The sequence below is a fragment of the Oreochromis aureus genome, linkage group 17 (assembly GCF_013358895.1).
Source record: "Oreochromis aureus strain Israel breed Guangdong linkage group 17, ZZ_aureus, whole genome shotgun sequence".
Lineage (NCBI taxonomy): Eukaryota > Metazoa > Chordata > Actinopteri > Cichliformes > Cichlidae > Oreochromis > Oreochromis aureus.
The window spans coordinates 4,046,615-4,073,163 of record NC_052958.1 but is presented as its reverse complement, the minus strand read 5'-3'; the positions used below and the strand labels follow the sequence as shown (position 1 = coordinate 4,073,163).

Sequence of the window (26,549 nt, the reverse complement as noted above, 5' to 3'; positions counted from 1 at the left end):
CGTCACACACAAAAGCGCTAATAAAATATAAAATAAAGAAATCGCTACAAATGGAGCAAACTTCAATAATTCTGGCTAATTAATTAATTATTTGACCGTTTATATAAAATTATTACTATAAAATGTGTCGTATTGGCTGCACTGCTTTATAAAAATATAATCGTAGTGATCGAAAGTGCGGCACGCGAAAAGAAGATGTTAAAGCCCAGGCTACATTCAAGAAGACAAAACGGAGTCGCGTTCCCACTTGTTTTGAAGCCAGTCTCAGCCAAGGGAATGTAACAAATAAAATTGCGAAGAGTTTTGAACGCAACTCGCATTAGACGAAGGAGTTGCCCTCTCTGAACAGCATCAAATTTATGATCACCAGATACTGGAAAGATTTTAAAGCTCGGCTTTCAAGCTGCTAATGCGTAATGTTAATTTAAAGCGAGATGCAGCCGTTATGAATAGCCGTTATGAATTAGGAGTAACTTCGCTGTGAAGAAATTGCTCTGGGCTCTAATTATCCACGAATGGACCTGGTCACTGTCGGCTGAGACATCATTTACAAATCCGTGGTGAGACTGAGGCGGGACCGCCAGGATGGTGGAGCGGTCGGACCGAGCCCCTTTGCTGGACTGGGAAGAGGTTCCGTCCGCGGAGAAGCCCGGAGGTACTTCTCCGACGAAGGAGCGACTGTCGAGCCCCTCCAACAGCCGTGCCTTAGGATGCTCCGCGCCCGGGTTTGGGTGGAGCAGCGGACCGGGGGGTCCCATTGCCAGCAGGTCTGTCTCCAACGCAGACGGCTGCAGCGCCCCGCCCGCGACCTCCAGCGATCTGGCGGGTACAGACGAAGCGCTGCCACCCAACAAGGAGGAGCATCTCTCGGATACAGGACCGAGGGAGGTGTCGCTAGAAGACAGGATGGTGAAATGGGAGGAAAAGGACCAGATAGTGTCGGTATTTGTGGTTACATTCAATACCAGATCAGGTGGGACATCAAATGTACTTGTATGGAATCAATTTAATCTTGTAAAAATAAATACAGGCAGGCTTTAAAAGAAGGGGAATGATCAGCTTATAGACAGGGCAGAATAAACAGATGCAGCTTTAAGTGTTGTGTCTGACGCCCAGAATGACCAAGTCTGCAGACCACCACAGGTGTGGCTTTTTCTAACCTGCAACAGTAGTTTGGAGACATTATCTAAAGGCACGACATCTTCTGCAAGCCTGGTGGCAGAACAAGCCATGACAAAATGTCAGGAAGAGTGCTGTGGTAGAAAATCAATCAGCTGGTGCTTTATGGACAGTAGAGCCATACATTTTTAATGACAGATATGTTAAAGACAGGGGCGAACCCACTATGAAACAGTCACTTAGGAGGGGGGGAGATCAGGTCAAGATTCACTGGATTTAAGGCTTCATGATGATGCTTTGGAGGCATGCAGTGCAGGATATTCCCTACAGGGTGGAGCTGGACACTTTATGATTTTGCTGTGTGTCTGGTTGAGTGAAGACCAGGAGGATGGTGTAGTGAGCAGTTTTATTTTCTAGATTTGACAAAAAGAATCATAAGTACCTGTGTCACAGGGGCTTCACAGGAAAGACCTCGATTAGAAACCAGCAAGCTACCAGATAAACTGAATGTGAATCAGTTCCCAGTTCCCACTCTTCAGTGTTACTGTGGACTTCCAGGCCATTCATGACCCGATCCCACATGTTTGCTTATTGCCGGAACCACGTGACATCTCCACAATATCATTTCCAGTTGCATCATTCTGTTAAGGAGTCTAGTTTGTGGTATGATAAACACAGGATGACATTTGTTTGTTCATTTGTAGGATTTTAAAAGAAAACCGAGATAAAACGAGCAGCAGCACATTGGACAAAGTCTTCTTTAACCAACACTTAGAAACATCAGTGCCTTTCTAAGTCGAACGCCACCCAGATATGTTTATAAAGGATGGATGCATCGATATAGAAGTATAGTGTCTCATAATGGTGGGGTAGAGTTGTCACAACATAACAGTAATGGCAAATATTTTTATTTGAAATAATCCAAATCATTATTTGTATGATGAAATACTAATGACGTGTTATTTACACATACATATACAGTTACTTACAGTGAATACATTTATTTTGTCAACGCTCATATTTTGAGTGTTATTCATTATTCATCACATATCAAACAAAGCAAAGTTACAGGTGGAGTTATTATGATTATTTATCATGATTTCTTTATTAAAGTTTTTATGCACATTACAGTAACATGGTTAAAATATCGATGTGTATATATATATATTTTCTTGTGACACAGCTATCTATACACTACACCAGTGAAACTGACGGATTCCCCGTACCAGTTTGACCTACCAGACTCACTTCAGCGTGACTCCCAGTGGTGGCACTTATCAGATGAGTGAGATCGAAGGGAACTGAAGTGAAAAAAATTTGTATTGGATAAAAAATTTAATAATGGAAAAATGTCAGACAGTGAGGAACAGCAAAGTAGAGCTGATTAATTGAACTGATATACCGTTATAATTGGAAAATAATAACACATATACAGACAAACAACATGGTGAATAAATGCATATATTTCTCCTCCTTAAGTTATAGAAACATATGTGTCCTCAGGACCTCATGGTACTCTGCAAATATCTAATTTTAATACTTTATAATGTTTTTTAGGAAAAGGCATTGTACTGAAGTTATATAACACGAGTTCTTCATCAAGGTTGTTTTCTGATACGCAGCATTTGATGTCAGATACGAGATGAAGCGCCGTTTTATGACTCATTCCTTGCATCGAAATGAAACATAATAACACAGAAGCAGATGGATGCATGGAAAAATAATCATCATTAGTTTGTACTTGAAGGTTCGCTCCCTAAGCTCATATGTGCTCATGTTAGTAAATAAAGCAGTTTATTGCAAATATGCTTATGAATTTTGACTTAAATTATCATGCAATATATCGAGTATCACAGAATCGCTGTATTGTCGTTGTGGGCAAGTGTTCGTGGTTTTCATTGCTGAGTAACTCCTCTCGTATTTGCATCTGGTATGTGCATGTGGTGTTTGGGCAAATGTATTTCTGGAAAGTGTCAGTGTCCTTAGGTGCACCGGGTCCTAGACAGAATTCAGTATAATTCAATTTTAGTCATATAGCATCAAATTACTGGAACAGGTGCCTCAAGCTGCTTTATAACAGAGAGAAAACCCCAACAATCAGACGAACCACTGTGAGCAAGCACTTGGCAACAGTGGGAAGGAAAAACTCCCTTTTAACAGGAACAAACCTCAGGCACACCCAGGCTCAGTGTACAGGGTACAGGGATTTTATTATTCCACCTATAATAATGCTGTAGGATGCTGTGAGAATGTTTAGACAGAATTTGGACTTTAGGATAATTCCTCCCCAGACGTTAGTTGTGCATCAGCAGTAATTTTTGTAAAATTACTTTGACTTTCCATTCTTAGCAAGACCCTTCAGTAACATCTGGTCCATACAGAAGAACACCTAGCACTGCATGAGAGTCGAAGTTAAACACTTGAAGTCACTACCAGCTGTCAAAGTGCCAGTAAAGCATCTTTTCTTCGTGGATGACAGACACCTGCAGCTTCATTTTAAGCACTGATCAGCTCATATTTCAGCAGAAACTCTTACGCACAGATCTCATGATGAGATTGAAAGGCACACTGGCTGAGTCACCTTCAGTTTCTCAGCTCCTGTCAGCTCATATTTGCTCAGCTGCGTCAACCAACAAGTAATGAATTCCAGAGAATATAGTTGGACTCCTGAAAACACACTGTCTGTCCCTGTATCAACCTATATCTATTTATTCAAGTTTTATCATTATTATTGTCTCTGTGCTGTTTGTTGGGTGTGATAGGAAACATGCTGGAGTGGTGTCTGCCCAAAGACATGGACCTGGAGGGAGTGGAGTTCAAAGCCATTGCCAGCGGCTCCCACCGAGTCAGCACAGACTTCATGTGAGGATCAGTATCTGTGTCTCTTACACTCTTACACAGCCGAGTCGCTAATTCGCTAATTTTAAGTATTAGGATGCACCCCCATGTCCTCATCCTGGCAGGACGGAGCCGAGGAAAGTGTTGCCTGGCAAAAAAAAAAAAAAAAAGGAACAGCCATCTGGCAGCATCTTTGCTTTTCATGACTCACGGCCTCATCTGTGTCCCTCTCCCCTCTTTCCACAGCTACTTCCGTAAGGGCTGCTACTTTGGCCTCGCCTGCTTTGCCAACATGGCAGTGGAGAGCACGGTGGAGAGGGGGGCAAGGATGAAGTCGGTTGGGATCCTATCTCCCTCCTACACCCTGCTCTACCGCTACATGAGCTTCCTGGAGCACCAGGTCAGGTAAGAGCACCGAGCTTGTACAACGGAGAGCTCTGCTCATCAAGATCTATGACTTTCTATCAAAAAAAACATTTAGACCAACCAACTGAGCATACTTTTTAGTTGTTTAGTAAAATAATAGAAAATAGCATATTTGTGGGAATAGTGATCACTTTTATTTATATTGCATGTTTAAAAGCAACAGGCATTTACCCAAAGTGCACATGAATTAACAATGTAATTATCCCTGCAGTGTGCAAGCCCTTTTTTTTTTTTTTTTTTTCAGAGGGGCGGGGTGGTTTTTTTCCTATCAGTTTTTGGCCCAGCACCTATCCCCTTTCTTTGGTAGGGATGTGCATGTAATTTTCTAGCTTTCATAATATTTCGAATACAGAATACTTCAAAAACAGTAATGCCAACAAAATAAGATAAACATCAAGCTACAGTTGACAGAAATTTAAAACCACTACCGAACGGACACAAAATGCAAAAGAAACTTTTTAAAAGACAGTGGAAATTGGATTTATGTGATGCCTATTTTGATCTGGTTTAAGTCCATTGAGTGAGTGACTTTTTGTTTATGATGAAAAGAGTCGACTTTCATTTTAGTCGACTGTTCAAGTTGAACTCTGTGAGAACTGGTTTGAAAATTCAAAAGGACCTAAAATGGAACCCTGTGGTACACCACAAATAATGTTACTTGTGCACAACGTGTAATTACCTGTAGTGACTCAATGCAGTGTTGATTAAAAGTCTTGAGCCACCACCATTTTTTTTTTTTTTTTTGCTTCCTAATAGCCAGACTTGTAATTTTTTAATGTCCACTTAAACAATAGTCCTACAGCGTTTCTGAAGGTCCTTCAACAAATTTTCTTTTGGAGCTTGACTGCTTTTTAACTCATTTTTAGTCCTTGTACCCGACCATTTCAGGGGAATGTTTTTTAAGCCACTTGACACTTTTAACTACTCAACTATCTAAACAGGTGAATCAGTGTTTTGTCTACACACAACATCCGTCTTCAGATACTTTTGTTATAAGCAGCAGGTCACATAACACATATTTTGTTCCCATTTGTTTTGTTGAATCTGCAAAAATGCCAAAGATAACCTTGAAATAAGTTTGCAAACAAAGTCAATCACAAAGGGATCTTTAGCTGAAAATTTGGCATATCATGGTATTGTGTGCAGTGCGTCCTTAAAAAAATCTGAGGAAACTGGGTAAGTGGAGGATAGGAGAAGAAGTGACAGGACTAAAAACTAATACAGCAGACGAACAGAATCTGAAAGTCGTGTCCTCAAGAAATAGGCAAAAATCCAGTAACACAGGACCTGAGACATGTTCCCGGACCTGCAGTTGATCTGTTCACTGAAGCCTCATCAGAAATGGCCTCAGTGGCTGTCAGGAATCTCTGTCTCAGGCAGAGATTACACAAGAACTGGACTCAAGGACAGTGTCACCATTTTCAAATTCCAGACGACAAATTAAACAAATGATAAGAAAGCTTACCTTAGAGAGTTAAAGCTAAAAAATAAAGGTGGGCAAACCAAATATTAACTTTAAATCGAGAATTTGTATTATATAAAATATTTCCTTTTATGTTTGGATGTTACAATAAATTGCTGCACCTGTTACCAGTTTTTCTATAAAAAAACAAACAAACTATAAGGAAATGAGTACGCAGTACTGTAGGTTCTTTTTGGTCACTTGGTAATAATCCAGATAAATGAAAGGATGAAGATGTTTAAATGTCCGGGTTCCATGTTTCAAAGTCAGTGTTTCTCTCAAAGCTGAGATCAATCGGTAAGATAGCGAGAAGTCATAAATTCAGCAAATCTTCAATGTTGAAAAAAACTGCAATCAGTTATTCATTGCTCAATAAATGTTTATTGTTATATTGTGTCTTTATTAGAGATTAGACTCACCCTGGGTCAGTATTATTATTCACAGCCAAATGTAGCATTAAGAAAATGGCAGATTTTGGCCAATTCTGAGTTGAATATTTTTGCTCACTAGAATAACAAAAGGTTTAAAAAGATTATCACTAAGTGTCCTACAAAGAGACAACATCAGTGTCTCTACAGCTATTTTTGGTATGTGGAATTGAATCTTGTGCTTGGCAACAATGAAGCGCTCATTTTCACCTCTCTTCACTGTTAATCTGTGCAGTTGTGCAGAGTAGAGTGCCGTGCAACATGCTGTGAACAGAGATACCCTCAGTCCACGTGCACAAAGACTAAATTGGCACAGAACCAGGCTTCCTTGTTGATCCTCTGTCATGTGATCTGTACCAGTGTATCCCGTACAATCTTATCGCCTGTAGTTCACCTGTCATTGTTATCACACAGTGCAGTTTTGAGACTTTTTAGACATCAGATCTACTAGATTTAGTATTTAATGTCAATCAGGACAGATGGTAAGGAGCTGCAGGAGACCAGTGACACTGAGACTAAAGGCTAAAAGATCATCTGCATATATCATTATTTCATTAGTCACCAAAAAAAAAAAAAAAAAATCAGTAGCTTAACAGTGAGCATTCAGTCTCCATGTTTCCTTCTGTGCTGAAACAAGGCTGAAAAGATGTAATCATAAGAAATTTCTGCCTGATGTGGGTGTGCAAACTTGCCTAGTGGGAACACCCTTAGCACACAGACACACCTGGTGCAGACTGGTCTGTTTGCTGTCGAGCAGCTGCACAGGGAGCAGTTTGGGGTTAAGGACAACGTGAAGGAGCAGGCGGCGCCGTTTTACTTCCACCGCTCAGAATCGCTCTATCTCTTCTGTACAAATAAGTGAGAGCTCTAGAAGAAGACACCGGCTTGCTCGCAGTAACAGCTCGCACTTTCCATGCTTCCTGTTTTTTCTCTTTCAAGCAGCACATTCCTCCAGACAACACTTCACTTCCCTTTATTATTATTAGTGGTGTGCACAGGCCCTTTTACTCCCGTGCCTCATCTCAAGCCGTGCCACACTTCCTCCTCAGCAGCTCCTCGAACACATCTCCCTCTGTTCTCGGGCTCTCATCCTCCCTGCTTTCCCTGACAGTCCTCGCTTCCTCTTTCCACAGTTCCCACACCCTGGCCTCTCCTGGCCTCCAGTCATGCAGCGGTCATGCTCTTTACTCACCAATTCCCCCATAGCTCACTCCACATTCCCCATCTGCTGACTGCCATGGTAGTCGTCTGTTTCTTACATAATGGCCTCTCTCGCTGGTCACAAGGCAATTAAGATATTAAGCAATTTGCGAAGAGTTTATCCCGTTTTTCCCCCTCGCTCGCTCGATCTCACTGCTTTTTAAAATATTTTCTGTTATTTGTTTTCTCTTTGCACTCGCAGCTTGTGGAACTCATTAGTTTTGCAGGGCAAAGCTAAAAAAAGAAAGGTGCGATGAATGAAATTGTGTCTTGGCATAGAGTAACTGCAGCCTGAAAACTCTAAGCAACTCCCAGTGCAACACAAAACACATTAAAACATTTACAGGTGATAAATGTGACCCTTTATCTTGTAGTGGAGCCAGAGCCACTACAATTCTACCTTGATTTGAGATTAAGCACACACATCTCTTTGATAAGTAATTACCCTGCGTGATGAAGTTAACCTTTGAGGCCTATAATAAGATTCATTGCTGAAACTACTGTTTGACTAGTTGAGTCACAGAAAATGAATCCACAGTAAGTTTACAACAACAATAACAAAAAAGATTTATCAGGCCAACAAAGGAGCATTTGGTAGTTTTAGTTTCTAATTTGGAAGAAGAGAACATTTGGAAAATAAGACATTATTAAATCATTTCTGAGGTTCAGGAGTTAAGAAACATGCTAAACTTAAAGTTTAGCTCAAATCCATGAGGAGTAAGCTGCATATTGGGTAAAAAAGAAATGAGCTAGCGTGACTTTCCCTTTGGTAGCACAGAGTAAGAGTTTAATGCAGTTTATTAATGTTAAAACTGAATATATTACATTGCTGTTCCAATCTAGTTTTTCTGTGAAAACTCAGTGAAATTCATAGACTGTATATAAAAGATGGATGCAGTTGCTCTAACTTCACCCACTACCCCTGGTAAGCGTCAGCATTGTCATTTTGGCTGCTGCAGCTGAGGCAGGTGCTAAGTTATCAGATAACACCAGGTAGCTGACATAGACCATAGGAGTGCATGATAAAGTTACCAGTTAGCTACAGATTTTAGCATTTCTGCAGTGACTTCATTTTACAGAGGTTCCTGCCACCAACAACACTACAAATTAAATAATCAGCTGATCTGAGCAGAGTAGGGTAAACAAGTTAATAAATCACTGAACATAACAAGTGTTTTAGAAATCTTTTATTTCTTTCATGTGTGAAAGAAAAAGATATTGTCTGAAATATCAAGATATCAGACTTTTAAATCACCAAATATCGGTATCAGTATCAAGCTTCCAAAATTCCGGTTGGGCTCTATTTATACTGATGTACTAGTATAAAGTTGATACTAACTGGAAAGGAAGTCCTGAAAAAAATTGGCAGCTTTAAGTTGGTTAGTGAGACTTTTTTTGGTAGCATTTTCTTTCCCTCAGACTGACGACCAGTCCACCGCATATTGATGGGAATTTGACCCACATTAAAGTGTGGTTTAAGGGCCATACAGAAATTCATTGGTATAACAAAACCCTGCAGATGATCATTTGTTTAACAACACCGCTGTGCTAATGAGCGAGTGTTACGTGTTCCATATTTTATTTTGAAATCACAGCTCGCTCTGATGAACAAGCGCATGCACTGTTGTGTTTATGTATGAGCGAAGTGAAGGTGCGCGTGCATATGCAGTGTTTGCCTTTTAACTTAATTAGCTGATGGCCTGAGCAGCACCATCTGTGCAGACACAGAGTAGTGAACTGATTTGAGACAGTGTCTGTTAAACTGATCATATGGTATCTGCATTTTTTTTAATAATCCGCTGTTTTTGTTTGTTTTTTACCTCTTTCTTTTTTTTATGCCATTCTTACCTTTCTCTAGGCTCCAGCTTCAGTCCCCGGGCCACTACTCTCCCCTTGAGGCCTTCTATGAGGACAAGAGAGCACTTCTGCCCCCTAGTGGAGACGGTGTTGTCACTGCATTACCAGCCAACGCTTGGAGTGCAGCAATCAACCACAGCATGCACCCCGAGATGAAGGTGGGATGGACCATTTTATTCCTAAAACAGTTTAAATGATTATTTGTTCTTCAGTAATGCATATTTCTTCACTTGGATACATTTGGAGCAGATCACCCACCCGGCCGGCTGCATGTCCCACTTCATCCGCTTCTTCGGAGAGCAGATCATGGTACTGTGGAAACTGGCTCTCCTCCGCCGACGCATCCTCATCTTCTCTCCTCCACCCGTGGGTGTGGTCTGCTACAGAGGTGAGAAACATCTGGATAAAGGTTGACTTCCCTGTTATTGTTGTCATCTGGTCCTCAGCAAGGTAGTGAAAAATGTCTCTTTCCCAAAATGTTAATCAAGTCCTTAAAAAAAAAAGAATCAGCCAATTAAATCTTTGTTGTTTACTAAGCTGCCACGGTGTGGGGATTTCACGTCACAGTACAAACAGTTCCTTTCCAGCTGTAGCAGCGTTTGACAGCCCATACATCATGCCCACATTACCTGCTCTGCTCCTCTCGGTCTCCCCCACACTCGTGCATCATTTCTCTAATTTCTCCCTTCACCCCATCAGTGTACTGCTGCTGTTGCCTGGCAAACATCTCTATCCCCGGGGTGGGCGTGGCCGTGCCCGAGTTCCGGCCCTTCTTCTACGTTAATGTGGCTGATATCAGCGCCCTGGAGAACGAGCTTTCCTATGTCGCGTGTAAGTAGATGCTCAAAATAAATTGGTGTTTGTTAAAAACAAAAAGCCTCACTAAAAAACCAGACTCGTCAGGGTGATGTGGAACCAGGAGAGCTGAGCATGTTCTTAAATGTGAGGGATCCTGCATGTTTGTATGTTTAGGCACCACTGAGAAGATCTTTGAGGAGAAGAAGGATCTGTACGACGTGTACGTAGATAACCAGAATGTAAAGACCTACAGAGACGGCCTGAAGCCGCTGCTCCGCCTCAGCACAGCCGACAGGGAAAAGTATCGTAAGCTCACCGAGCAGAGGTAGGCTAAAGTCTGCTTTTTAAAACATTAACAGGCTCTAAAGTTTGAGTTTTTGTTTTGTTTTTTACAAATATTCTTCTTCACTTGGTACATCTTGCTAGTACGTTTTTAGCTTCAGAACTGCCTTAATTCTTCATAGCATACATTTATTAAGCTGACAGGAATGGCAACCGCTGCGGTCTTCTGCTGCTGGAGCCCCTCTGCTTCAAGGTTCAATGAATTGTGTGCACAGAGATGCTCTTCCGCATACTTTGGTTGTAACCAGCAGGTATTTGAGTAAGCTCACAGCAGTCTGGACATTCTCCTCTGACCTCTGACCTCCGAAAGGCATTTTTGCTCACAGAACTGCTGCTCACTTGCTGCTCACCCCTACTGTACTTACATGTAGGAGACGTTAACATGATAACCCAGGAGAACCAGTTTGCAGCTTTAGCGTTATGATTTAACTCTATACATTTAGTCGTGCTAATGTTGGTGGTTCAGACCTGCTGGCTGGTGGGGTTTGCATGTTAAGCCTACATACAGCCTCACAGGGCTGCTAGCACCTGCATGTGTGCACGCTGGGATGAGTTTGTCTTACGAGAACCTCTGAAAATTGTGTGTGTGTGCAGACAGATGCTGCTGTACTCCCAGGAGGAGAATGGAGACTGTGTGTCCAGTGAAGAGGATCTCTTTATTCTGTGAGTACAGAGCAGTTTATTTAATCGGTCTAGTGACAAACCACAGTACTCTGAGCAGACACGGCTCTATCTTATGAAGATTGTGGAGAAAGAACAGTGAACAGGCAGTGAGCCTGCTTTATTATCCTCGTGGTAGCTGTTACGTGTCACAGAGGGCCGTTTTGTGCTGATTTTGTGATTTCTCCACAGTTACTGATATGAATAGTGGGGAAAAAAGAACAGATTGAACAGATTTCAGTGACTGACTCGTCTGCCTTGTCTGCCTGGTCTACCCGAGGTTTTTCCTGGAACAGAACAACAGGATTTTCCAGACGCTGAGCGAGGTGGCAGGAAGCCCCGACCCCACCGTAACCCAGGAGAGCGTGAGGGCCATGGGCCTGGATCCGCACGGAGACAGGCTCTTCCTGCTCCACCTTCTGGAGATCTACGGCTACGACACCCTGCTGGTGTCAGAGCAGCTGTGCTGCAGCTGAGAGTCGCCGCTGCTGGTTTTTAAAGGTGGGCTGATTTGCCTCGAGCCAACTGAGAGTGCTGCACTTCATGGAGTCTTCAGGACAGTTTGAGTGTCCAGAAACGTCTCTGGAGCATTTGTTTCGTTTTGTTTTCTATGTCCACCTGCTTCTTTTGTTTGCTGTAGTTGTGCTCCTTCATAACCCTGCCTGTTGGCAGGCTCAACAATAAGTCAGCTGCTGTGCTACAAATGAAAGTAACGTAGTTAGTTTTACTCAGCGCAGCTTCACAGAGGCGATAAAGTCACTGTTTGAATTTCTCAAACTCGGCTGAGGAAAGAGATGCGTCGTTTGAACACCGTAGGGAGCCTCTCCTAACCCAGGATCGATGATATAACTGATGCTAAACTGGAACAAACAGAACTGGGGCATCTAGCGGAAGATGAAGACAGAGAGATGGAAACTTTTATTCAAACTTGTTCTGAAAATTAATGTATCTAAGTGAAAGAGTTAGGGTTGTTGTGTAAAATCTCGATTTTTCCTTTATGTGTCATATGTCCATGTGTGACTGGAGGGCCAAATTTCAGCCCACTGTTGCTCTCCTTGTATCAATTGCTGGATTTAAACATCCAATTAAGAAGCCTTTATGTCGATATCAGGGCCTCCTTTTTTGTATCCTCACTAACAGGTCAAACTGCCTTCCTCTTAAGTCTGTAAGCATCAGTGTTTAAGTGGCATTTAAAGCAGCTAATGGAAGATGTTGCTGAGTAATTCCATTTACATCCCCCAGGCAAAGCTAAGACTACAGATCATTTGTCTCCATGCACACAGAGGAGTGTTGAAATGGCTTGTTTGCACCCAAAGTCTCTTTCATTTTTCATTTTAATTTACAATCTCCAGTGTCAAGAGAAAGTAAGGAAGAGAATGAACTCACTATATATTTTCACCTCCAGCAAGTCAGGGGTGAGTGCTTTAGCTTTTTATTGCCTCAATTTCTGGATGCTGAATATGGAGCTGACAGGCAGGAGGAAAAGAAGAAGACCACAGAGAAGATTTATGCAGAGGGTTGTTGTGACAAGAGGATGCTAGAGATAGGGTGAGATGGAGGCAGACGATTCGCTGTGGCGACTCCTAAAGAGAGCAGCCGAAAGAAGATGATACTGTGAAATACTGAGGTCAGTGTACGTGCAAAAAAAAAATCTCTTTAAACAAAAGCTCAGGTCTTAGACTGATCCTGGCTCTGTATGATGTCAGTAAGAGAGGATATACCTAATATGGTAGCAGATGCCCCACCCACTTGCTGTCTGGAGGGGCAGCCAATCAGAAGAGAAGGTGAAAGTGAGCTAAAACTTCAGACACAGGATGAACTCAAGGGCTACACCAAGGCCCCGTATAAGATGAGCAAGGATCCTTTTTGAACTACATCCCAGACCTAGAACAGAACCATTTAGCTGGAAATGAGAATATAGGTTCACTTTATTTAAAACACTAATGCATTTTTTATAATTATACATTTGTTTGTTCAGGGTTTTTGTTTTTTTTTTTTTAAGAGTTCCTTCGTCTTCAAAAGCTCACTGCTAAAATAGCATGAGTAAGCTCTTTTAGCAGATATGACCATGACACCAGCTAGCAGCAAAGGTTGTAGAGCTGTTTTGTAAGCTGCACACTGGATTTATTAGTTTTTGGTTAAAACAACTGTTGACCGTAGATAAAAGCTGGCTTAAAAGTGAGGTTCTACTGCACAACCAACATGTATAAAGGACATCAGAGCTCTGGTGGCAATTTTATCAAAAGGAAAGCTTTTCCTGTCACAAATGTTCATGTAAAAGTGAAAAACTATCCTAATGGAGCTTTAAATCTGCTTTCCTTCTTGTGGGATGTTTTCAGGTTTAGCCTGCACGTTTCCATGAGTCAGGTACAACTGCCGTCAAACACTACAGCCAATGTGTGAGGAAGTTTCTTTATTGTCATCACCACATGACCCCTTCATGGACATGCAGTCAGACAGGAACATTTTTATTCATCATCTCAGTGACTGAAACACACCGTACAGTAAATGAACCTGGTGCTTTTGGTTTCTATGTGCTGCAGACGTGACAGGATGTAAACATTCCTTTTCCAGTTCTTTTCTTGTTTTTGTTGCTTAGCTGTAAACTGTTGAGTGTAAATATCCACTTACTGTAATAATATGTGAAGAAATGGGATCAGCTGAATGTGTTTTATAAGGCGATCGTGATCCCGCAGAGCCTCCATGTGTCACTGGAACTCTTTGCAATCGTGCGTTCTACTGTCTGCTGTAAGAAAATAACCTTGAGCACATTTTCTCTCCACTTGGCACCTTAGCACTTGTACAGAGCTGAAGCAAATGCATTTGTAGTTGAAGGGATAGTCTGACTCACGTTAAAACACCTTCACTTTATTTATTTTACTGTAAACCATTTCTGAAATAAAGTGCACAACACATTTAAAGACAGCACAGCTTTCAGAGTACTGTAACCTTTATATTCCTGAACTTTCATTTTACAACAATGGACATTTGTTCTGCTGTTGCATACGTGACACACTACAAACATTCAAGAGTGATGTTCCTTGTTGCCATTGACTACCGAGTTCTCACCACCGAGACTCCCATTAATGCCAGACCTGATTCCTCTGCTGTTGTCACAAACAGCCAGTGAGCATGCTGTACGCCATCCTGTCATGGCAACTTTCAGAGCACTCAGCCAGCTGCGTTTGATGTCCAGAGAATCGCAGGTGAAAGTGTGGCTGGTTTTGGACTGGGTCAGACAGAAGCAGGACTGACCCTGAAACGCCTGGGGGAAAGCCTCTACGCTGCAGCCCAGTAGAGGTATAGTGAACAGGGGCTTTAAATCCTGGAAATGTAGGGACAAAAAACAAACAATGATTCAAAAAGGTTGTTTTTTTTTTTTTTTTAAATGACGAGTCAAATAGCAGGGCTGCAATAAAAGACTGGAGGCTGAACCCTTTTATAACATGACACCATCCTTCACCTGTGGGAGGGGCAGCACACCAAACAGCAGTACATTTGTTAAGAGAAAGAAAAAGCACGTGCACCAGGAGACCAAAAGACTTGTGGAGGGATGTATTCAAAACCAAAGATTTTTATTTAGAATTTACACGTTTGCCTTTCTTCCTTTACCAATCACAAAATATATTTAGAAAACTACTGGTGGTGGCCAGTGATACCCCTCAACCCCCAAGTGCAGGGGTGGGGGAACTCCAGGCCTTGAGGGACGGTGTTCCGCAGATTTTAGATGTGTCCTTGATCCAAAACAGCTGATTTAAATGGCTAAATGACCTCAACATGTCTTGAAGTTCTCCAGAGGCCTGGTGATGATCTAATCATTTGATTCACGTGTGTTGACACAGGGTGAGATCTAAAACCTGCAGAACACCAGCCCCAGAGACCTGGAGATCCTCACCCCTGCCCAAGTAGATGCCCCCTTGGTGTCAATTTGAAAGTGCTACATTACTTCGTTCTCGAGTTATCGCATTCACAAACTTGCGTGTCCATGTTGCCCACCTGCCCAGCAGGGTGACAACGACACCCCATCAATCTTTTACAGCTGAGGGGCAAACATTACTTGTACCATACCATCTCTACAGTCCCAGCTGCATTTCAACCATTTGTCTTCATTTGACCATATGACATATTTGCTGTGTTGCAACATAACATCCCAGTGTCCCAAAGAAACACAGTTTTACCCTTCTACTTAAAAGCAAAATCCCTTCAACATCATTATTATTATTCCGACTTTTTCACAGAGCGGTTTACCTGTGAAATGGAGTACAGGTAAAGAACCGGAGGCTCAGCCCTGGTGAGCACGGACCACACTCGCTGCCAGGTCTGGGGGTTGTCCCCATACTGCAGGAAACCACTCATTACACTGTCAGCAGGCCCTGGAGATGCTTTGGACTGGGGAAAAAAAAAAAAAAAAAACACACACACACACACACACACACACACACACACACACACACACACACACACACACACACACACACACACACACACACACACACACACACACACACACACACACACACACACACACACACACACACACACACACACACACACACACACACACACACACACACACACACACACACATAAGGCAATGATCAAAATTTGTTAGGTGGCCTTTTTGATCTAAAACAACCCATAAAGTTTAAATAGTTGAAACGACTGCAAACGACTCGAGGCTCACCTCCAGCATTCTTCTCTTTTTTCCATCCAAGCCCTCCCCTCTCGGGCCAGTCAGGATGGCGTAACAAGGTTTACACACTTTGTTCAGTTTGTAGCCGTCATACTCTAAAGCCACTTTGTAGTCTGAACACTTCCAACACACCACCTGTAGGAACAGAGAAACCATCATCCCTGAGCCATCCTTAGATAAAGTTCAGTTTTGTGTGATGAAAAGCTGCAGTTTATCATGTCACCCACAAAACCACAGGCACGGCAATGATGTCTTCTTCTGGTAAGGGCGTTAAAAGGCTCCATGCAAGACATACACAGGGTCACCTCATTGTCTCTGATCCAGCGAGGGGCTCGTTTGCCAAGTTCCTCCGTCTGTGGAACACATTTTGTTTTAAAACAACAGTCTCCAGCCCCCCTGCAACCTTAAATTACATAAGCTGAAGAGAATGGATGAATAAACAGTGAAAGAAAGAAAAAAAAAAAAAAAAAAAAAAATAATATCCTTCTTTACTCCATATTCCTAGAATTGATACAACGTACTGGTTCTGCTACAGTAAGCTCCCTGGAAGCCAGTCTGAAGGTCTCATTTTTCTTCTGAAACACATCAATGGCTTCACGAATCACCTAGAGACAAAACTTGCTTTAGAAGATGAGAAAACTTTTTTCAAATAAATGTATCATTTAGTTTGTAGAAAACATAAGACAATTAAAAAAAAAAAAAAAAAAAAAATACAATCTGATTATACCTTTATCCATTCATCTCGTTCTTGTTTGGAGCTTGGAAAAACAAAATTGAATGCATTTACAGTTAATATAAGTGTAACTGTTCAAGATAATGTGTGTAAACAGTTTAATAAACAAAAAGAAGAACTGATGTGCTTCAGCTAAAAAGGATATTACTGCCATTGTTCAGTCCATGAAATGTCTTATTTCCTAGGACTCAATATGTGCTTGAACAGAAAATGTAAAGTGTACTAGACACATGTGCCCACTTGCATAACTTCAGAATTTCTTTTGCAGCAGTAAATCTCAATTCAGTAAAATGGATATTTAAAAATATTAAAAACAATCATGACATCCACCTGGCCTGCAGCTCAAGGATCCTTTCCCTTCCAGATATTTGGAAGGTGTATGGATGGTCCTCATTGGTGGTTTGCTGCACCTGCATCCCATCCATCCCAATCCTGCAGCGCACAGTGAAACGCTGCCCGACTAGGCTGAACTTTGGAGAGCAGCACAGCAGGAAGTTGTTAAACTGCAGATAAAAGTTACCAAGCAATCAGTCAGTTTATGCAATGAACTAGTGTTAGACTGATGGCAGCTGAAGTGGAATAAAGATATAAATTTAAGCTAGTTATGTTTTCATGAATGCTCAATCAAGGTAAGTTAAGGAAATCCCAAAAAGTTCATCTGGACGTAACATTTTCAGTGGGAGAAACGTTTCGGCACTCATCCAAGTGAGGAGTGTCCAGGATGTGTACATCCTCATCATTGAAAGAGTGTCCACTGGCCTGTAGGTGTGAATAGACTGCAGAGTCCTGGCCTGACGAGGTAGCTCTTCTGTGTTGTGCCATCCGCTTAGCCAGAGGTTGTTTGGTTTCCCCGATGTATAAATCATGACAATCCTCCTGGCTCTTAACAGTGCACACTATGTTACTCTGTTTGTGTCGGAGGACCCGATCCTTGGGGTGGACCAATTTTTGCCAGTGTGTTTTGGAGTTAAAAAGCCACAGAGACTCAGTGTTTAAAAGAAGAAAAAAATGCATCTCAACTCTTCCAATACTCCAGACACAAAGGATCACTAAGGGTTTTAGCTTAGGGAGCGGTTGTCCTTCTCTCCTGGATCGGCTGAAGTTTTCCTTAGGTGGCCTCTCAGCTTTGACAAATGTCCATCTGGGATAACCACATTTATTCAGGGCCTCCTCATCAGGCCAGGACTCTGCAGAGTAGTCACACCTACAGGCCAGTGGACACTCTTTCAATGATGAGGATGTACACATCCTGGACAGGGAGGAACGCTGGTTTGAGCGCGGAGTCAAGGAGGCGACTTAAAAGGGAAAGACCATCTTTGAATCGAGGAGGAGTCTAAGGGTACATCTTTCACCATCTTGCAATGCTGTGATTGCAGCCATTCCCCAACTCTCTGTGAATGGTACTCATGGCCATTGATCAGTGGTTGCTGATCAATGGTCACAACAATTTGGATATTAATGATCAAGAAACTGACTTCAGTCATTGTATAAATGCACCTGCAGTCAGCTGAGACTGAAGAAGTCACTTGGATGAGTGACGAAACATTTCTCCCACTGAAAACGCTACGTCCAGATGAACAGAATCAACTTTTTGGGATTAAGCTAGTTATACTACTAACTTTATGACAGAGATAACAGAAAAATCCGTCACAGATAGTGTGCATGTGTTTCTATATACACCAACCAGGAACAGGTGTCTCTCCATGGCTGATGTGTTCCTGGCAGCAAGCTTGAGCAGACGACCTTCCCTGAGAAACTCGTTGGTTGGATTCACGACTTCCTCCTCTCCAACCATCTCGTAGATCTCCAGGAGTCGCTTCAGACCCTCCTGTTAAGGAAGCGTACACAGATAAAATACTGGAACAGTTCAAGACAACATGAGAAAAGTCTACAACATTGGTAAACAGTATCGGTAATGTTACATACGGCTTTTTGGATGGCACTGTTTGAGTGTGTGGCTGCCATGGAAATGGTCTGCAAGGACTCTGTTGGAGGAGACGGAGGAGGCTTTACAGACAGTAGGCAGAAAAATGGGGCAACACTGATGATGAATGTCAGATAATTAAGAAGGCAAAACAAAAATTCGACATAAACACCCATCACTAATGGTGTGACAAGACCATCAGTAACAAAATGAACAGGTCAATAGATGGTATAAATACACAGACAACTTGCTCTGTGTAAACTCATAATCCGGGTCATCTTCAGGCAGTTTCTTCAGGTAATCCTTCAGCAGCATCTCATAACGTGGAACCCTCTGGATTGGCTCCAACATGTGGTGCTGCAGGGTGAGTTTGCTACAGATCCCCTGACTCTAAAACAGACATACAAAACCTTGTGATGAGAGAGGAAAAGGAATTTGCAATGATCTACACCGTGCAGAATATTTCTTACCTGTATGTCCTGGATGACGTTTCTGAAAGCAGAGGAGCGTTCGGTCCAGGTCCTCACCAGCTCCATTGCATGGTCAAAGTTTCTGACGTAGTCAGCATACATCCTCAGGAAGGGTGCGTGCTGTAGAAGAACCTTACCCAGGCCTGGGCTCTCACACCTAAATTTAGCAGATCAGAGGGCAAATGTAGGGAGCTATTTTATGTTGGTTCACATTGGCTTTAAAATGAAACAATAATTTTGACAAGAGTGTAAAAGTATTTAGCTTTATGATAAATAAATAAAGCCAAATATAAATAATAAATAAATATTAATAAAGCTAAATATAACTGATCTAAAGTTATCAGCTTTAGAAAATATGATCCTTTTATAACTTCCCAGGTTAACTGTATAAATAGCAATAAGGCAGTTTGTATTTGGGTTGCAGGTTTATGTAGTGTAAAAACTCTGAAAGACCCACCAGTGTCTGATGCAGTTCTCCAGGTCAGGCAGCAGAAACTGGCTGTGGAAAGAGTAGATTGAGGAAATATTCGCAAAGATATTTCTTATCACCTCGGGAGGAAATGAGCCTCGACCTGCTTCTTCTGTTAGGCGTGAACAGAAAACCTGAGGTGGGAGGCAGAGAGATGCAACACCACATTTAGTGTCATAGTTATTAATCTTCTACACAGCAAGTAAACATCACTCATGAACAACAGTGATAATGTGATTAATCTACAGCATTAAACAGTTTTTAAGTTTCATTTCAATAATCTCTTTTTAAGCATTGTGCACATATTTGTCTTTTAAAAGTGCCAACAGCATAAACACTCACCTGGTCTAGCAGGTGGAGGCGGGTCACATAGGCCTTCTCTGTTTGCAGGAGTTCAGTAGCGATGTTAAACAACTTCTGCTCTGTGCTCTCTTTATTTTTCGGCTCGTCTCCATCCCTATCTTCTTGCTTCTGTTTCTCCTCCTCATTTTGTTCAGCTCTCTCATTGTGAATCTTCTCATCTTCTGTGGTTGCCACTGTCCACTGGCAGCAAAACTTGGAGCCATACCCTGTAGGTATCTTGCCTTCTTCCATTTTGTCATTTTGCCTCATCCCATTTGCTGTTGGCTGTTTGTTCTCCTGCACAATGCCATTCATTTGTCCTGGGAAATGCTCTATGCCGCTGTTTAACAGATGCTCTTCATTTGCGGTTAGACTGCGTCTATGCTTAGCTGATGCTTTGACGGTGATGACAGGTATATTAAAATTGGGTGAGTGCAGCAGTTTGGGTGGAGAGCGCTCAGCTTTATCTGAGGGAATCCTAGAGGGGGAAAAAAACTCTTGAAATAAATGTAATCAATTAAAAAGAAAAAAAGACTTTTACACATGCTATGCAACACGCACTACAAGAACATATCACAAACTGAACAACTACCTGCTCTCATCCAAATACACAATCAGGTCAGGCACACTCAGAGACTTCCCTGCTCTCTTCTCCCGTCTTTCCATTTTCTCGCTTGAGATTCTGTGCAGTCCTAGCAAGGATTTAGAACTCTTGGCGGGGCTGTAGCTTCCCATCTTCCCTTGAACAGGGCTAGAAGCACGCAGTTTTCCCGTGAGAGGTCTGTAGTTTCTTGGGGACAGCTTACCGGGGCTGTGGCCTCCTTCTCTCAGAGGGCTACAGCTCTGAATGCCTCTTTTGCCTGGGCTTGGAGATCCTGATAGTGGCCTGCTTGTAAAATTCGGAATCCCCTGAGCATGTCTGGCAGGGTTGATGTGTGGATCCAAAACCCCATTCAGAAAATAACTTCCCCCTTCTTTACTTGGAAAGTCTAAACAATTCTGTGGGCTTACACAGGAAATAGAAACCCCATTGCATCTTTTAGGATTCTGGTTCTCTTCTGTTAAATTATTTAGCTGGGGTGGGACTTTCCCTGGAGTGAGACTGTAGGCTTGATCTTGTCCTACCCTCGGAGGGCTCTGGAGGTGATCTGGTTTAGGAGGCACTGCAAAGACAGACATTGTAGTTGCTGAGCATCTTTGCAGAACAATGAACAGCTACAGTGTGAGGCAACAACATTGTAAGTTGTGTATGCAGGTTGCCGGATTTTAAACTTACCTTGGGGTTTAAAAGGTGATCTCTTTGTTGGGCTTTTCTCATCATCTTTTTCTGTACCTATTTTTGCAATCAGTTCTGGTCCAGAAACTCTGTCATGAGCATGGCCACCGTTGTATGAACCACACACACCACTGCTCACATCTGAAAACAAACACCGTTACTACACCCACACATGCTTTCTGTATGTTGTAGTCATTTGGTTACACAATCAGGAAACAAACTAAACATTTAAACATTGTAAAAATCATTGAGCCACAATTTAAACTTTTCCCTAGTATCAGCTACAGCCATCGACCAGGAAGGCCTGCCTCACACATCCTCCTTTTTGTTTTCGGGGAACAACATAAGACATCTCTAAACTGAAGAGGATGATTCAAGGTCATTTTCCTTTACCAAAATTTCTACTATGGTTGCATTATTAAAAGCTCTGATTTTGTTTTTTAATTTTGTTATATGTTTTAATGTATGTGTTCACTGGGAATGCATTTTTCCTGGTTATTTTAAAGCATTTCTTCTTCAGCTGCTAAAAATATTATTTTTACAACCTTGATTTATGAAGAGTGCAAGTGTCATTCATAAATTCTTAGCTTTTTTCTAAATTTTATAAATGAAGAAAAGTTGTTTTTATTTCCAAGTAAAAATATTTTTTTCATTTTCTGAAAATGTTTGCTGCCCCCTCCAATTCTTAACTAACATACTTAAAGGTTTTAGTAAATTATAAGAACAAACTGTTAAATTGTGGCTGTTCATTTCACGTGCTAGTCCATTTCATGCTTTAAATCACATGGTGATTTTCCCACAATGATATTGTTATTAACCATCTTGTTAATATTAAAAAGTCAAGTAACTGAATTCTGAATTCTCTGCAGTGACTGAAAAAAGCTCCCTGTTCATGCATGCACACAGTAAGGAGTATTCTTTTACTTTCCAAATGCTCCACAGGCGTTTTTTATTGTTAAACTGGTCGTAACATTTGATCTAATAAGAATCCTCGTTTGAAAAAGCCATAAAAGTCCCATTTTACAAAAAACAAACAAAAAACCCCACAGTATTTATGGCTTCATTGAAATCTGACCTCTAACCGTATTGACTGACATCCTTACCCAACAACAACTACTTGTAATTGAGTAACTTATCGTTTCCTTACCTGCATATGTCATAGCCAAACCCACGCAGTAATATTAGTTACTTGTTAGAGAGTGTAAAGCTTTCCAGCTCACGCCTTGCTGAAGTGTGGTGGATTGAGTGGTCATGTGGAGGGGCTAAAGCCGACACTATGTAATACTTCCTCTCCTTACTTCTGGGTATTTCATCACAGAGTCTAACCTTTGCCAGTCTTATTAGTTACATCAGCGTCTACAAGACAACATGCAACTCTTGAGAGGAACTGCAAAGAAACACACTGACTTTTTTTTTTTTTTTTTTTAAATAAACTATCATAAAGTGAAACTGTGTCTGTAAGGTTTTTAAAGGGGATGTAGGTAGATCATTTAACAATACAATTCTTAATAACAATCAGCAGCTAATTTGGGAAATTTGTCATTTTCTTTCTCTATCAGCTGGAAGCTACTGTTACGGTTTTCTTACCTTTAGATGGAGCCAGAGTGGGTTATTCTGCCGTGCATAGGGCACTGAGCATAATTGCATCATACAGTAAAGGCAATGTTTTAAGTTATCTTAAGGAAATCTTTGCGTTTTCTTCCCATTTCTGAATATGCAATGAAAACTACTCTACGCAAAGAGCTGTGTTCTTATTAGAGGGCTGGCAGATTGAGGGATTTACAAAGGATTTACAATTCTAAAATAAGAACCTAAAGAATAATTTGCATTCAGAATATGGATGCCACTCTTGCATGCGACAGTACCATTGACACCAACATACTTCTAAGCACATAATTCTGCCTCAGTGAGGGAACAGTAAGACTTTGTGTGGATGCTTTTGAGTGGAACTGACAAATGGTGGTCTCAAAGCACAAACTGCCAAAGTCCAGGCTGAATCAGGGGGAAGAGATTTCACAACAGTAATCCAACAAGCTAATGTGCCAAATGTGGCTAAAAAAAATTCAAATACACACACAGAGAGCAGTCCAAAGGGACTGGACTGGATTTACAAAGCAACCAAAATAGCATTAACTGATGTAATCTGTGCATAACGAGGAGGGTCAATGCCCTTACCCTGCTGCCCTGGTCACCCTCATACAGAGCCCAAACTGCCAGTGTTAGCTGTGCCTTTTGATTTTTAATGCGGTTTCTTTGCTCTTAAGCTTTTCGACTTGCAGATAAAATATTAGAAAGCCCTTTAAAGTATAAATATTATATACACAATTACAGCACCCCAAACAATGGCCTCTGGAGGCTAAACATTACAAACTTTATAGCATGCAGTCTCTACTGCTGGACTGATGATTTAGAGTTTACTAGTATTAGCTTATGAACCTGTAACACTGGCAATTATACATAGAAACAGGATAATACAGAATATAATGAGTACTAGTTATGATTTTATTGGGAATATTAGCTTATATCTACTATAGCTTTCACTGCAGTTTACATTCGCTACAGCCTCTTGAAAGGATAAACTACAAGCATCAACACAAAAGCTAAACTCTCATCTGTTTATTTATTTTTAATTAACACCCAAACTTGATGCAGCCTAGAAGCCAATAACATCATAAATAAGACAAACGTGATTATTAAAGAAAAACGACATTAACGCTTGAGGACAAAAAATAATTATCTTCCAAAGCGGAAAGTCTCTCACCTGAGGTTTGACAGTCACCCACAGGACCTTGGACTTTCCGTCTGACCGCCACTCGTCTGAACTCCTCCGTCCCACGGCTGTCCCTCAGAGTCAAACTATTCCTCTTCTTCAGGTCAAACATGGTGACAGAGCAGCCCTGCTTTCAAATTCTGCCCACGGTCTCAAGTCCACGACCTCTTAATCAATCGGAGAGCAAACGCGAAATGCCAGCGAATACAAGATTCTGCTTCACCTGTTTAATCAGCGTCACTAACGTCACGTCCAGCTGCTGATAAAGCCCCGCCTCTAATTGAAGTCGGCACGCGACATACAACCAGTCCACTGGAGGAGGACGCAGACCAATCAGAGAGCGCAGTCACTTTCACCACTGTGGATGGAACCGGCGAACTGGATGGAAATGACTGAGCAAGCAGCCAATGACCAAAGCAATATATATATATATATATATATATATATATATATATATATATATATATATATATATATATATATATAGATGTTGGACCAGTGAGACCGTGAGATGGGCAAGGTCTTTTGAGGAAGCCAGTGCATTTAAGACTGATGAAACAGCATTTTAAGATACCACGATGACAGTGCTTATTGATTACAACATATTTGTTTGTAAGTATTACCAATACACCCACGAGACCATTAGAGCACCATGGTATCTGTAATTTTTGTGTTTAATAATGTCAAAAGAACGTTAACAGAAAATGGCTACTGAATGTCGTCTAAGGATCTTGGAAAGAAAAGCGTCTTGACTTCTTTAAGTTGCTTGAAGACATAGATGCTTCTTTCACTCCTTTTTCAAACCATCTGTCTTCTCTGTCCAAAATGTGAACATTGGCGTCCTCGAAAGAGTGTCCTTTAGTGTCCTTTAGTGTCCTTTGTCCTTTAGATGCAGGTGGACAGCTGAGTCATCACATGATAAGGTGGGGCTAGGTTTCACAATGGGTTCACCTGAAACCTTGGCTGATTGTGGCCTACACCTGTTTTCACACCTTGACTCGTGTGATTAGGTAGAGGATCAATAGGGGGTCCATGTCCCTCTTGCAGGGACACTCAAATAGGGCTTAAATCTGGGACTCTCCACCATTTGACCCTAGAACTTAAGAAGCTTCTCGGATGAGAGGTGAAACGTCTTCAAGCAACTTAAACAAGTCCAGAAGCTTTTCTTTCCAAGCTCCTTATGAGATGACCTGGATGACTGAGAACCTTCAAAGGCGCTATTAATTGTCATATCACTGCACATTTCATAAACCTAGAATAGAAAAGCCATTGTCATTCAGTAGATTTACCAGTTTCTGTGCATTGACACCCCCACCCCCCCCTATTATTAAATGAAAAACTGTCGAGGATCTTTTAAATAAATATATTGGACAGCAATATAGGGGCAAAAACCAGTGCACCAGTTTACCCAACTTATTCTAATGCAGTGCTTCCCAAATGTTTTTTGCTAGGCCCCCCTTTTTTACAATAAAATCCCCCCCGGCACAAACACATCCTCCAACCACACACACCCATGTTTTGTTTTCAAACTCCATTGCAGTTCATTTCACACCTCCAACCTTTTGCAATAAAAAAATAAATAAAAGGTAGCAATAATTCAATTCAATTCAATTTTATTTATATAGCGCCAAATCACAACAAAAGTCACCTCAAGGTGCTTCATAGGTACAGAGAAAAACCCAACAATCATATGACCCCCTATGAGCAAGCACTTTGGCGACAGTGGGAAGGAAAAACTCCCTTTTAACAGGAAGAAACTTCCGGCAGAACCAGGCTCAGGGAGGGGCGGGGCCATCTGCTGCCACCGGTTGGGGTGAGAGAAGGAAGACAGGATGAAAGACATTACCATTAAAATAAAGTACTACCTCTTTTTTTAAATAACAGAAAAACAAACCATCTTTATGGTGTAATTATTTTATGTGTAGTTGTTTTTTTGTTTTTTTTACTGTGTAACATTCAACATTGCTATCGATACATTTTTCAAAAAATGGGTTTAAAAACATAAATTTGGACAGCCCAATTCTGTTGGGGATACTTACCTTGGCACCACCATTGTGCAGCCAAAGGCAAGATATGCTTCATCATATTTTCTAGTCTTTGGTTTGGAAGGAAGTTGGTTTGGAAGCATATGTGGCGATGCTTCATCTTCTGCTTTGCGTTTGTAGGAGCCCCGTTAAAAACCCGTCCATTATGCAAGCAGTGTCCAACCATTCTTTTTTTTTTATATATATAGGGCCCACCTTGTGCCCCCCGCTTTGGGAACCACTGTTCTAATGCATTTTAACATATTGCAGCTACACTGTAATTATAGTGCTAGTGTCATAGATTTGGACACTTATTTAAACTTTCACAGTTATCAAGATAATTACATTATTTACAGTTTTTATGTTGTGCCATGAGGATCTGGTTTTAGCTCTGATGTGCCTTAGCACCAAACATGCTGTAAACAGTATGAGAGACAGCAGTGACAGTGCAGGCGTCCCTGAGGGTGACACTTTTTGCCAGTTGTGCATTTGACCCATGACACTGTAGGTCAGGAAAGTTGATGCTTTCCAGTAGATGCCAGAATAAGACACTTTAACTTAGTGGAGCCAGGGCAAGTTCAGTCACAAGTATGGGACACGGGGCAGTGTTTGCTCCATCTTGGACCTCGCTTGATTTCTCAGTGCTTTTTATTTCTGATATGATGACAAAGTTACGGATCTCCTGAGAGAGCTCTTTGGACTGAAAATAAATTTGCCT

The 26,549-nt window shown here is 41.5% G+C and overlaps 2 protein-coding genes across 3 annotated transcripts; one reads left to right on the top strand and one right to left on the bottom strand.

The window, feature by feature from the left end:
- Nucleotides 1–117: 117 nt before the first annotated feature.
- LOC116323192 (DENN domain-containing protein 11-like) lies at nucleotides 118–14,055 on the top strand. Of its 2 annotated transcripts, XM_031743466.2 has the most exons (10): nucleotides 146–973; nucleotides 3,882–3,981; nucleotides 4,204–4,362; nucleotides 9,332–9,488; nucleotides 9,580–9,718; nucleotides 10,030–10,161; nucleotides 10,303–10,453; nucleotides 11,065–11,133; nucleotides 11,411–12,757; nucleotides 13,470–14,055. In XM_031743466.2, the coding sequence occupies exons 1-9, from the start codon at nucleotides 586–588 to the stop codon at nucleotides 11,604–11,606; spliced, it is 1,491 nt and encodes a 496-aa protein (XP_031599326.1). In that variant the 5' UTR covers nucleotides 146–585; the 3' UTR covers nucleotides 11,607–12,757; nucleotides 13,470–14,055. The 2 variants fall into 2 exon arrangements, with proteins under 2 accessions (XP_039456900.1, XP_031599326.1); XM_039600966.1 differs by lacking the exon at nucleotides 13,470–14,055 and having other exon boundaries at nucleotides 118–973; nucleotides 11,069–11,133; nucleotides 11,411–11,593.
- LOC116323197 (FYVE, RhoGEF and PH domain-containing protein 4-like) lies at nucleotides 13,117–24,043 on the bottom strand. The gene is made up of 16 exons (XM_039600954.1): nucleotides 23,799–24,043; nucleotides 21,038–21,178; nucleotides 20,354–20,924; nucleotides 19,762–20,239; nucleotides 19,408–19,553; nucleotides 18,951–19,107; nucleotides 18,732–18,870; nucleotides 18,483–18,541; nucleotides 18,241–18,384; nucleotides 16,887–17,059; nucleotides 16,551–16,581; nucleotides 16,345–16,428; nucleotides 16,051–16,176; nucleotides 15,815–15,958; nucleotides 15,379–15,519; nucleotides 13,117–14,455 (listed from the first exon to the last, which is right to left on the bottom strand). Exons 1-16 carry the CDS (start codon nucleotides 23,917–23,919, stop codon nucleotides 14,156–14,158), a joined length of 2,955 nt encoding a protein of 984 aa, XP_039456888.1. The 5' UTR covers nucleotides 23,920–24,043; the 3' UTR covers nucleotides 13,117–14,155.
- Nucleotides 24,044–26,549: the final 2,506 nt, after the last annotated feature.

Coding starts and splice junctions, on each gene's coding strand:
- LOC116323192 (XM_031743466.2), top strand. CDS start 586: ATGGTGGAGCGGTCGGACCGAGCCCCTTTGCTGGACTGGGAAGAGGTT. Junction 974..3,881: donor TACATTCAATACCAGATCAG/GTGGGACATCAA, acceptor TGGGTGTGATAG/GAAACATGCTGGAGTGGTGT. Junction 11,134..11,410: donor GAAGAGGATCTCTTTATTCT/GTGAGTACAGAG, acceptor GGTCTACCCGAG/GTTTTTCCTGGAACAGAACA.
- LOC116323197 (XM_039600954.1), bottom strand. CDS start 23,919: ATGTTTGACCTGAAGAAGAGGAATAGTTTGACTCTGAGGGACAGCCGT. Junction 18,385..18,482: donor ACAGTGCCATCCAAAAAGCC/GTATGTAACATT, acceptor CTTCCTTAACAG/GAGGGTCTGAAGCGACTCCT. Junction 16,582..16,886: donor ATCCTTGAGCTGCAGGCCAG/GTGGATGTCATG, acceptor TGTTTTTCCAAG/CTCCAAACAAGAACGAGATG.